Source organism: Rhamphochromis longiceps, linkage group LG12, assembly GCF_057381845.1.
Source record: "Rhamphochromis longiceps isolate RC_006_pf linkage group LG12, R_longiceps_female_GT1.1, whole genome shotgun sequence".
NCBI classification, from domain to species: domain Eukaryota; kingdom Metazoa; phylum Chordata; class Actinopteri; order Cichliformes; family Cichlidae; genus Rhamphochromis; species Rhamphochromis longiceps.
Window position 1 is genome coordinate 30,964,046 of NC_140568.1, and position 12,872 is coordinate 30,976,917.

The 12,872-nt window shown below is 41.6% G+C and overlaps 1 protein-coding gene across 1 annotated transcript in view; it reads left to right on the forward strand.

Moving 5' to 3' along the window:
- Window positions 1-12,598, forward strand: part of grid2 (glutamate receptor, ionotropic, delta 2) — a 548,960-nt gene extending 536,362 nt beyond the window's left edge. The window contains exons 15-16 of the mRNA XM_085425768.1: window positions 1,215-1,455; window positions 11,928-12,598. Of these exons, the coding sequence (XP_085281894.1) occupies window positions 1,215-1,455; window positions 11,928-12,392 (706 nt within the window). The 3' untranslated portion in view covers window positions 12,393-12,598. The remainder of the gene's footprint in view (window positions 1-1,214; window positions 1,456-11,927) is intronic.
- The last annotated feature ends 274 nt before the right edge of the window (window positions 12,599-12,872 follow it).

Sequence of the window (12,872 nt, forward strand, 5' to 3'; positions counted from 1 at the left end):
TCAGTCATAGCTGCCATTGCAACTGTACAGTGCCACGCATTCCCACCAGCATAGAAAACATCCCTAAATGAGAGTGGCGTTGCTATAACGCGACGTGCCGTGCATGTTTACCTGATTTACATCTAAATGATCTATGTTGTTTGGGTTTTTGTTTTTTTTAGGTATTGTGAATGAAATTAATTATGTAAACTAACTGCGGTGCTCATTTGCATTTCTTGATTGATTTCTGTCCGTTTTGTGTGATGAAAAAAACGAAGAGGGGAGATGGGCACTGACGTTTGTGTGACCATTGAAATTGCAAGAAAGGCGTTTGCCCTCAGGAAGTTCTGCAGATAATTGCAAGCATCTGTCTTGATGTGCACATGTATGAATCCCGAATCAGTTTGAACATGCGTGGCAGTCAAATGTGCGACCTTTGTGCACGCCTGGTTGTGCATTCACAATCCTGGTGCCAGTCAGTGTGGAGGCTTAGTTTGTCTTTGATGAATCTATTTGTTTTCTGTGTTAGTGTGTATGTGTCTGTAAGGTACTGGATATGCATATTCCCAAACTCCTCTCTTTCTCTTTTTCTGTGCCCCTCTCTACTCCTCGCCAGATTACCTGTTAAATATCTATACGCTTGTGTGTCTGCAGCTCTCCTCCAAACTGAAATGAACGACCCAGTTAAATAATAAGCTGAAGGCTAACAGAGGGACCCCATCAACCTCTGAGCTGTATCCTCTCTGAAGCCATCAATCGTGAGACTAAAGCTAGGCTGCATAATGACATTGTGACAGTGTACTCTCGCTGTGCTGCAAAACATATTAATGTTAGCCATAATGAGTTTGACAGCCCAATATGGTTGTCAGGGATCAGGGCGAATTTCAATTGGCAAACACTGCCCTCAAATGGAAGAGAGGAGTTACAGCAGCTGCAGGAAACGCTGCAGTGTCGCCAGGTTGTGTGACATGCAAACATGCTGTGTGTTTGATTGCACTCTTTAATCATTAAAAAGTCGCTCAGATACCATCAGTTACTTAATTAGTCTAATTCTGTGTAGCTGCTGGCTTGCTGAACATTTCCTTTTCTTTTTTTTACATGAACTTTGTGTGTGTTGACATTTTCCATTTGCCAGAAATTTGAATATGCCTAAACAGAGATTTTGAAGTACTTATTTAAAGTATGGATGGATAATTTTATGACTAACATGCCTGCCTTCCTTGCCTATATCCTAGAATCTTGGAACTCCAGCAGAACGGTGACATGGATATACTAAAACTCAAGTGGTGGCCCAAGGACAGCCCCTGTGACCTCTACAGTTCAGTCCAGACACGACAGCGTGGCAGTGCCCTTGATATCCACAGCTTTGCTGGCGTTTTCTGCGTCCTGGCTGCTGGCGTGGTGCTTTCCTGTCTCATTGCCATGGTGGAAAGCTGGTGGTCACGAAGGAAGGGATCCAGGGTCCCCTCCAAGGAGGTAGGGTGATGGATGAGTGACTGAAAGGAGGAGCAATGATATAGCAGGAGGTACAGGACCTACAATAGATTCTACCTCTTTTCATCCCGTGAAAAGGGAAAAGCATAAATATGTAATAGGTTGAACAAAGGGAATGGATGGATCAAGACAGGGAAAAAAGTGTAAAGTGAGAGTAGAGAGACTTTGATGGAATGGGGGATGGGTTTACTTACAGGTCAAGCTAAAGAAAGGGGAGAAGGATATAACAAAAAGTTTAGACTTTAAATAATTATGTAATTAAAGTTATCAACAAATCCCTCCAGTTTGGGATGCAGGAGCACCAAACACATGAGCAGAGACTTCATAATAAGGGAGGCGTGAACTCTAACAGCCCCCAAAACTGCTGAAAATCACCCTCGTTCACAACGTTACTTCCCCTAAAGTGAATTTGCACATAAGCAGTGTCAGCAATACACTTTCTATGGCGCACATTGTAACTGCATTATTTGCTATGCTTTTGCATAATCTGTCAAAAAGAATTTTGGAAGTCCTTTATTAGCTCTCCAGTAATATAACTGGCATTGATCTTTTGCTTAGTCTTGTGAATATAAAGCTCTACAATGGTAGAAAACAAAAAAGGTAAATCACGACTTCAACGATTTCAGAAGCTCAGTGGAGGGAAAAAAACAATTCATTTTACTTTTACCCACAATCACCATCTGAACACACAGACTATTAGCTTATAAAACATGCTGTCATGTTTTAAATTCCAATTGTTTTTGTAATTAAAGTAACCATCAAATTATCGAAATGATTAACCAGAGACATTGTCTTCCAAAAGCAAATTGAATGTCAGTGTAAACTGAATTAAGCAGCAAATTAAACTTAGGTTAATTGAAGTGAGTGTTAATTTTTCGCTCATGTGTTAGTCCTACTTAATCATCATTACGGTATACTCCCAATTTATAGTGATGTCAAATAAAATCAAATATTAATAACTGACAACGATCTGGGTGACACGTCCAAGTAGATGAATATCTTGACAGTTAAATCGCAAGCCCAACACACGTGCACCAACGCCTGGTTAACTCTGTCATCACAAAAGCCTCTACAGGATTTGATACAAAACATACAACCCCAGTTTGGACTCAGGTTATTGATAAACTGTTGTCATTACTCTTTTTATACTCTTTCAGAATTAGAGAATATTTGCCCTATAATGGATTTAGTTTCCCACAGCTGCTGTCCTGTGAAATCTCACCTCATTTTTAATGCTTAATTAATGGTCTTTTGATCGCGTTAGCTAAATAAAAGTGGCACAAATGCATCAGTGTCAACAGGATGATCAACCACTTATTTTTAAGTTAATATTTTGTGAGAGAGAAAAGAGGACACTGGCACTGTTAAAAGCAGAATACAGAAACAGCCAGAGGGCCTGTTGGAAAGCTGCAGACCAAAGAGCACTGACTCACAGTATTAAACATGGATATTTATACCAGCGTACTAAACAGTGGCAACACTCCACCTTGTAAATTAGCAGCAGCACCCTGTGAAATATCCAATCAGGCTGTGTGTGGTTGATCACCTCAGCAGGAATATCATTTGAGGCAATCAAAATGACTCTGGTAACATCTTCTTCTGGTAGGAACCCTGCGGTATGTGTGACATGGTAGCTTTGTTTGCTCCCTCATTAATAAAACTGCTGATATCTTCAAAGAAAAGCCCAAATGGTAGTATTTTACTTTTGATGCCACATTTGGTGGCATCCAACAATTTGCCCTGACACAGACTCATCAGGCTCATCTGCTTTAAAGACGCGATAGCTATTGCTGCAACCACTGTGCTGATTTATCCACGAACTCAGTTTGCCAGAACAGAAGGAGAAATTGTTAATAAGTATATATGCATATGCAAAACATGCCATTGATGAACTGAGAGAAATGTAACTATGTGTGAAATAATATTTTCACTTTTGCTGAAAAGTTTATTATTTTTGCATCTGCAGCAAATTAGAGTGAGACATGAAGCAGCACAGATTAATTTTTAGCTGAAAATGTTTTTCCCATCAGGTAAATTACTTCAGCTTCAAACAGCTGCTTTTCCCCCCCTTTCTCAGGAGGCTGTCTAATGAAGACAGGTTAAGGTTAACCCGTATGTAATGGTTTAAAAAAACTCATGCTAAATTGATTCTTAACCAGAACATCATAAAAACATCTTACTGGCAGTCAGATGAGAGGTGTTTTGAAATGTCTAACATAATGTGTTACTGATGTTTGGGCTGCGGAAAAAAAATGTCTTCGGCTACTGATTTGTTATCTGCGTGACTCTGAAGACGAGAAACAAGTAAAAGAAGCCTGTCCCCTCTCCTTAATCACCGGTGTCACGCTAATTTAAAATTCCGCTAAGAATAATTTGGAAAAAATGACAAATAGAGGGGGAGTGGAAACTGTGACTGTACAGTCAGGATGATTTAGAGACTGTTCAGGTTACTTTTCATGATAAAACACCAATAACACTACTCATCTGGAAAGTCAATTAGTTGAAAGTTTTAGCTTGAAAACTCTATAAATCATTAAGTGAATGTGGAGAACATTGATATGTCATCAGAAAATTACTGCATCGCTACAATATCTAAATTCTCTCTAGTTATGGTAATTTAGTAACTTAAATGGTGATGCCCTGTAACATGAAGGGCAGAATTACACTAGAGGAGAGCAGAGGGGTGTTTTGTTGTTTGAACAATGCGCCTCATCGGCTAATGTGCACGAGACTGTTTGGCACAAAACCTGAAAGTTGGACTTATAGCACCTTTGTTCACTTCACTCCAATATAGCACCTGCAACGGCTCAATGGGAACAAATGTTTAGTTGTGTTTATTACACATCCTTCAGGCTCCTCGTCCACTGATCAATGTAATTGCACAGTTACATTCGGTCTCAGTGTTGATTCTTTCCTCTTTAAAGACTTAATCAATTTAAGGCTTGATTTGCTAATGTTATGAAGGGCTTTGTGCTCTTTTCTGAATATGTAAGAGCGAGCTATAAGGTCATATGGGAAGTTTTCCATGCATCTGGTATAATGTGTCATTAAGCTGACTACAAGCTGCGGTGAAAATAGAGCAACATGTTGACTGCAGTCCTCTCTGCTTGACTGTTATTTAGTTTCTTCTATACTGAGGCTGTAATTTCATTTTCTATCATCTAATTGCTTTGGTAAATCAAGTTAAATGTATTAGATGTTTACCCAGCATGCTCGCACTCATGTAGAGATCATTCTAGATGTAAGTGAGGCAGAGATGGTATATTTCTTAGTTGAGTTCCTGCCTAAGCATTGTAGCTAATAAGAAAAAAAACAGTTATTAATTGTAAGCTCTTCTTCCACAACATGCGTCGGATGGCAACATATGCAACATTGGCAGTTAGTCAAGATGCCAATGTTTCATTGTTTATTATCAGTCAGCTTTTTTCTAGCTCTCTCTCTCTCTTTTTTTTTAAATACACACTCACACACAATGTACCCCCTACCTCTAATTCCCGGCTCAGTTAGCAGCTTTAATCTGTCATTCAGACCAGTAGTCATGTCTGCCACTGAGCAGACACAAAGACACCAAACCTTGAGTTGACCCAAAGTCATGTTAAGCCCAGTGTGGCTCAGCTGAAACACAAACAAACACACACACACACCCCCAACCCCCCTGCTATCTTCATTAACCACTAAGAGCAGCCAGTGGAATCAGCCCCAGATTGAACACGGGAGTGGAATCGCGTCAATGACGACAGGAAGGACAGCAGGCATTTGATTCTCTTTGTGGAGAATAAAGGTTTTACATATCAAGGACTCAGGTAGTCACAGAGAACTCACTATTATTATCAATTTAGTTGGATGCATGTCATGGGTGGCAGCTGGATCTGGTGATCTTATATTTAACATGTTAAGACACTTTCCCTTTAATATGGATGTTATATAACCATAATGGATATATGTCAGTGAGAACCAATAGTTGTGTAGATGAGGGAGTGAGATATTATTTGAGTGTGAATCAAAACAAAGCCCTCGTAAAGCAGTGGGAGCAAACAGATGGGATATCAAAGTTAAGACCAGACTAATAGAGCATCGTTAAAATAGTCCATTCACCGGCTCCGTGTTGAAATGAAGTTGGCTCAGTCAGCCGTGATTGTTTTTGATGGCTGACCCCTGACATTCATCCTTCACCCTGTCACAGCATTGACCTATTGATTGCTGTTGTATAGCTCAAGGTTTGCCCAGAGCAACCGCTGAACATAAAGGAGTCAGTATGCTTCAAATGCAGTGCCTGCCGGATCATCGAACAGCATCTGAAACCTTCGACACCTACACGTTTCCCATTCGCAGCCTCTCTGAAACCAACAATCTAACAAGCGTGGTCAGCTCACTCAATGATAGACGTGGAGGGGGAAATGTAGGCAGGATGTGAACTTGTCTTTCAAGCTCTCTATTTTCACTCTCCGCGCAGCTTCTACCATCACTTTTCACCAAACATGAAATTCATTGAGGAGTTACTGGCCCTACGTGTGAACTATGTGCATCCATATATGACTATCAGATAATTATGTTTCACCGCAGCTTTGAACATTAGAGCTTTCATAGTCAAACATGAAGAAAAATGTATATTTGTCTACAAAGGTAAGTTTAAAATAGAATTCGCCTCGTTGGACATTTTTATTTGGCCGAAATGGTATTTCGTGTCTTGCAAAAACTGTGCAAATGCCACACTCTGATCTCAAATCACCATCTGTGCAGAGTGTTTTCAAACGGGCAGCCAGCTGCAAAGACGGTTGCTGAGAACAGAACAGGAGAGTGTCAAGCTGGGACCACTGCAGCATGTCCTGACTCAGTGGAGGAAGGAAGACAAATTTAAGTCAACTTCAAAGCAGCTAATTAGATAAATTGCATATGTTGCAATTTATCGACTTGGGAAATCTCTGCATCTGCATGCAATTTGGCCTTAGTCATGGCCAGTGGAGTAAGCCTAGTGCGTTCAAAGTCAGCTTCCAAAAGTTAAATTAATAAAGTGAATCAAGCCATAAAGCTTGTAATTAACTCCATGCTTTACTTTCTAACAGTTTAAATAAAGAACTTGATGGCCTCTGTCTTACTGTCAGAGTGAATGTTGAAACCACTTGAAACCATTACAACGGGTCAAGAGCGTGTGGCTCTTTGTTCATTTTTGAAAGCTTCACATAAAGTAGGAAAAGCCTGGTGACCCACTCTTTATGCGTGGGCACAGAAAAATTGGCTTAGTAAGATGCACTGGCAGCTGAAAGATACATTGGGAGTGCAGACTTGGCACGAGGACTCTTTCCACTGCCCTACTCCAACACAGTTAGTTACTCTGTCCAGTAAGCATACAATTTATAGACTATCTTTATAGAGAATTCACTTTGATATCTGCCACCCGGTGGTTTGAATGATTTCCTCTACAAGTGAAAAAAGATAAAACACGACTGAGAAACACTCTAAGTGTAAATATGTCACTGGGGTGATCAGATAGGTCGCTCCTCCCACAGATGTTTGTCAAAGGAGACAAACATCTCCAGATTCTGTACTAAAAAGTGCACTTATACATGTAATCATGTCTGATTAAAGAACATCAAAGACAAATCCAGATTTGTCGCCCATGATACATGAACATGGCCTCCTTTACACCTAAATAGATCTTTTGAGTTCACCCTCATGCGTGCATGCATACACGTCATTGCTGCCTCGGTTTTAGCTCACCTCTTCCATCATGTCAGGCTTGCCTCAAAGTGACGAATGCTCAAACTTTGCGTAAGATATGCCATGTCATAAAAACCCATTAAAATCAAGGTATACAATTTGTATTAAACATGCTTCGTTGGCCCGGGTGTACGTCCATTCACCAGCAGCAATGAAGAATCGGGTTGTTTTGCTCTTAGCGGGCCACATGAGCATCCTATGATGAATGCAAACCACTCATAAAAAGTAATCACTTGCACAAATCATGACTACATTCATCCATCAAACATTTGGCCAACGCAGCGCCTTCACTTGCACATACCTACAGCCATACAAGCTTTCTGCATACCTGACGATCAGCAATTCACTGTTCAAACACTAATACAACTAATTGTGTCTCTGTGTTTCTTATAAATATTAAAACATGCATAATCACATATTGTACATGTCTTTACATGCCTTCATATTCATACTATACGCTGTATCTTGTGTTGACTGTGAGCTGTCGGTGTTCATGCTGCTGTTGTGTTCTGTGTTGTGGAATGGCTGACATTGTTATCTATGAGCCTGCTTCTGTGCATAGAGTTTGCTTAAGAGGTTTTTTTTTTTGTTTCTTTGTTTTAAATCGGGCTTATACACTCACAAATACACAAAGACACACTTCCACAGGCCTGACTCGTGTGAGTAACCAATGATATTAATTTCATCCTGAGCACACTTAAAAAGGATATTATGTAGGGAAAATAAAGGGGAGTTTGTATGACTGTGTATTAACAGTCTCCCTGCAAGTCCTTCCTGCAGTTCTTTGGGGTTTTTTTTTACAGTCATTCACTCTTCTCAAATGAGTTATGACTGCAGTTCATGTTCATTCTTAAGGCACAGGCATGATTTCTGAATTCATTATGTGCTAATGGTCACAAGGGTGGCTAAAACTGATCAACCCTTAACGTTACTTTAGAAGTTGCTCTTGATGCTTTTTTTGACAAGCTCTTTCTAGATGAGTGTCTGAAGCCCATTTCATTCATAACAGGGTGGCTGTGCTGCTTTACCCCTTTTTGCCTATGCACACACACACACACACACACACACACACACATATATATGTTCAACCAGAGGTTTGTATGAAAGAGTTCTGTCATTGGACTCAATCTTCAAAACTTCAAATCTGAGAGGAACTTCGGAAATCACATCACAATCACTGTCAGAACTCTTCCATAATGGTAACATCTGTGGTTTTGACTGTGTAGATTTAGCATGAGAGGAGCTGGCACTTCCTTGTGTATCAGGTTCTTTGATACACACAAAACAGGTGACTTCTTATCGCTCTCTCTTTTGTTTTTTCTTGGTGGTTTGGATGGGAATTGCCACTCTTCTTGTTCTACCTCTACACAATGATCTGTGTCACTGTGGCTCAAAGCTCTCATATTGCCTTTTTGCTTTGTTTTTGTAGATAAGTACTCTGTGTTGAGGGGTGTAGCGGGCGAGGGGGAGAAAGAGAGAGAGGGAGAGAGCAATACAAAATGGCATTTAAACATCTCCCCTTTCCAGGTATATAACGACTGTGTGAATGTCTCTCTGAGGACAAAACACAGAGCGACCTGCTTAACTGTGTGTGCTGACTGACTGCCATGTCTTTCTTCTCACTCACCCCCCACCCATCTGTCTTTCCAATTTCCTTCTCTCTCTCCTCCACCTTACCGTCCTCCCATCTGCCTGATCTTGTCTGTCACTCATCCCCTTCTCCGTCTCTGCCCGTCTTCCGTTCGTCTGCCTGTGCATCAATTTGGCTTCTTCCTTGGCGGGGTTCTTGTTTTAATCTTCTCACTCAACTTGCATGAACACAAACACACATACATGCGTATGATTCACTCCACCGCTCTCTTTCTGTCTCTCTTCTCTCAAACCTACACACTTACGCGCTTGCACATCACACACTCACACCAGACACAGGCAGATGGCCCATCTGCCAGGCAAGCTGCCGATCCATGTTCTCACAACCCCAGCGAGCACCCCCTTGCCCTGGGCGGTCAAACCCAGAACCAGACCCCCAACACTGCCAACACCACTGCCCCTACAGCCACCCATTACCAGCCCCCAGCATGCTGTGACATTCCCTGCGCCCTGATTGTCCAGCACTCTTTCGAACCCACAAACCCCTCCGAGCTCACCCCCAAAATGAGAATGACAACCTTCACCACCTCACCTCCAACCCCAAGGTTATATATACAATAGAAGATTTAAAAAAATATATATAATTGGTTATTAATGCTTGTAGCCCGATGTGTTTTTGAAATGTCAATATGAATGATTATTTATTAAGAGATATAATGAAAATCAGGAAGAATGGTGCAAATGCCGGATGCAGAAGTACCTCATTTTAAAGAAAAAAAAAAAGTTTTGTCATCTGGCATGGTGCCAGCTGAACTGTGCAATCATGCCTTTATACCACGAGAGGGTGCTGTCGCTCTATTTTGAGGCAAATTAAGCACCATCTTTCTAAGATAAATGTGTATGTCAGGTCAGCGAAGTGTTTATTTTTAGGTCACAGAGACTTTTGCTACATTTTATATCCCAAATGAAGCCACAAAATATTCTGTCTAAACCAAACATTGTTCTTCAAATATGGCCTTGACTGAAAAATTTGAGTTTTACATTAATTATTTTACTTATAGGCCATTATAGTTCTTAATAAGTGACTTAGTGTTGCTATATCTTATGTAATGTTATAATAGATCTTGTGATGCTGGGAAATGTTACACTCTTCACAGTATAACATAATCTTGTAGTCAGATCTGGCTCTGGGATCTTCTTAAAAAAGAGGAAAGAAACCTTCCATTTTTCCTTGCTTCAGTCCCTTTTGTTCACTCAGTTACCCATTAGTCTCCTTTCACAGACAGCAGGCTGACCATTTGTGATTCACTCTTCTCTTTCAACTCCCCCGCATTTCTTTCTGTACCAACACTGCCCCGTTGATGTCCCCTAACTCAAACTTTTAGTGTTTGTATGATAGTTTCACGACAGACGTTAGCGCCCCCTCGTCCTCTCCTTCCTCCCACTGTCCCTCCTTTAGATGGGGCATCACTCCTGGTCCCCTCGTCCTGTGAACTACATACAATAGGGCCAGAGCCCCCTCCAGAATCCCCCAGACCCAAAGGACACGGTCAGTAAAACTCTCTATCCCCCCTACCTGTATTAATGTGACTCCTATCATCACAAAAACCCTGTATGACGTTACCTAAATAATACTACCCTGGAATTTAAAACACCAAAAATGAAACATCCAAGTTATGTGGTTCCTCCCACCTCACCTACCTCTGAGACAGAAAACCTTACCTCATCTCACCACCTAAAAACCTACAGAAGCACACTGGCACGTTTGTGGACAATGAACAACGTAAAAGTTGTGGAAACTTCTCCAGCACTGTCTTCTGCTCACCTGAGCCCTCTCTCGTCTATGTGCTCACCTCATTCATTGCAAACTGAACTCCCCTGCACTACTATCCACCCTACCCTATGCAGTAAAAGCATGAAACACCTCTCACTGAGTGTTACCATTTTTTAGACTATGTGGATAAGTTATCATATAAGTAAATGTGAATATAGTCATATTTCTTTATAAGTTTCATTTAACTGATACTGTAAGTTAAGTTAAAGCTTAAGTTAATGTATTTGCTGTGTTTCAAGTGGAATTGTTAAGATTGTTAATTGTTAGACATTTTTTGATTTAAGTTAATGATGCAATCCTAAAAAAGAAGAACTTCAGCAATAAATTATGGCCTGGTACCAAATTTACGAGATGTTAATCTCAATGTGAATTTTCCTTATCAAAGTGGCCATAATGAACCAGGTAAAATACATAAGACAAAGTCAGGTACTGTCCAACATTTGAACTGTCTTGCATAGAATAAGTTGTATTTGAAGATTAAGTAGATAATGTATGGTAATGCTTGCTTGATAATTGACCTAACACCCTGGAATCACAGAGCACACAGCATGACTGCAGTGTGTTTCCTGCTGGTATTCCAGATTATCTGCACTCCCTTACAGACCTTGTACAAGTGTGTGTATGTTTCTCTCTTCCAATATCCTGACCACAGCTCAGAGTGTGCTTCTCTATCTTTCCCTTCCATCCTTCCCCTCCTCTCTTTTTGCTCTCCCCGCTTCCTGCCAAATCCATGTTTCCCTGTGGCCATCAAAACATTTTTGTGCTGAACTATTGCAAATACAACGACTTGAAATCGTGTGTCATGTTTGCTTGTTGTCCCGCCCTCATCGTTTCACCATCTGCTTTGTCTAACACCTTTCTCTTGCTTTCACTATTATTTTTAATAACCATTTATACTGGTTGGATGGATGACATCCCTTTTGCTGAATACAAATACACCCCATACTATGTCCTCTCTGCACATACTCTGTTTCCTTTGTTGTTCTCTTCCTCTCTTCCTTACTCCTGTATTTGCACTACCCTCACTCCTTTCCTTTACTCCCTTTACCTCCTTCTCTTCCTTTATCCAACTTTCCTCAATTTATCCCTCCCATTTGCATTCCTCTTATCTTGTCCTTCTCCATATCTCCTTATCTCCATCTCCCATTCTTAAACATTGTCCCTCGATCTTTCTTCTATCCCATCCCTACTCGCCTTTCCTTTCAAACGTCTTCTTCCATTTTCCCTCACTTCCCATTAACATTTTCCCCTCTTTCCATTTACCATCACCTCTTCTCCGTTCTACTCCTTCCCTGCCCCTCCCCACCTACAGGACGATAAGGAGATCGACCTGGAGCACCTACACCGCCGGGTTAACAGCTTGTGCACCGAGGACGAAAGCCCCCACAAGCAGTTCTCCACCTCTTCCGTCGATTTAACACCCCTTGACATGGATGCGCTACCTGCTGCCCGCCAGGCGCTTGAGCAGATCAGCGATTTCCGCAACACCCACATCACCACCACCACCTTCATCCCTGAGCAGATCCAGACCCTAAGCCGTAGCCTCTCTGCCAAAGCCGCCGCTGGATTTTCTGCTGGTTTCAGTAGCGGTGGCAGTGGCGGGGGTGTCCTCCAGGACCACCGGACTGGTGGGGTGGGCCCTTTCAGGCAGAGGGCCCCCAATGGTGGCTTCTTCCGCAGCCCCATTAAAACAATGTCCTCCATTCCCTACCAGCCCACAGGTCCAGGACCCAACTTTGGCTATGGCAATGATCCAGACAGGGGCACCTCCATATGAGGAGTTGCTAAGGTTGTTTCAGGAAGAAGAGTTATATGCAGGAGGAGGCGAGGTGGTTCTAGTCAGTCATAGGTGGTAGAACAGATATGATGTGGCTAAGTTCGAAAGTCAGAAGGTGGAGATCTGTGTACATAGGAATCTTTCTGTTTTCAGTTTCAGCTGGGGTGTTTCCAGGGGTGTCTATTTTATACATGGGGAAGTCAAAGGAGGTGGAAGTCTGTTGGGGTGTTCCTCATTTGTGCAAACCACGGTGGTGAGGTGCAAGAGGGGAAAGGGTGCGGGAGGGGGCTTGACTCTTTGCTTTATTGTTGTTGTTCTTGTGATTGGGGGATTATTTTTGAGATGTGTGTGAAAGGGAATCTTGTTTTTTTTATTGTTTCAGTTTTATGACATGGGATCTGCCTCATGTTACGGGATCTGATGAAACAACCTGACTCCTATTACTATCTAAACTCCCGTCTCGGAGGGTTTAGTTTATAC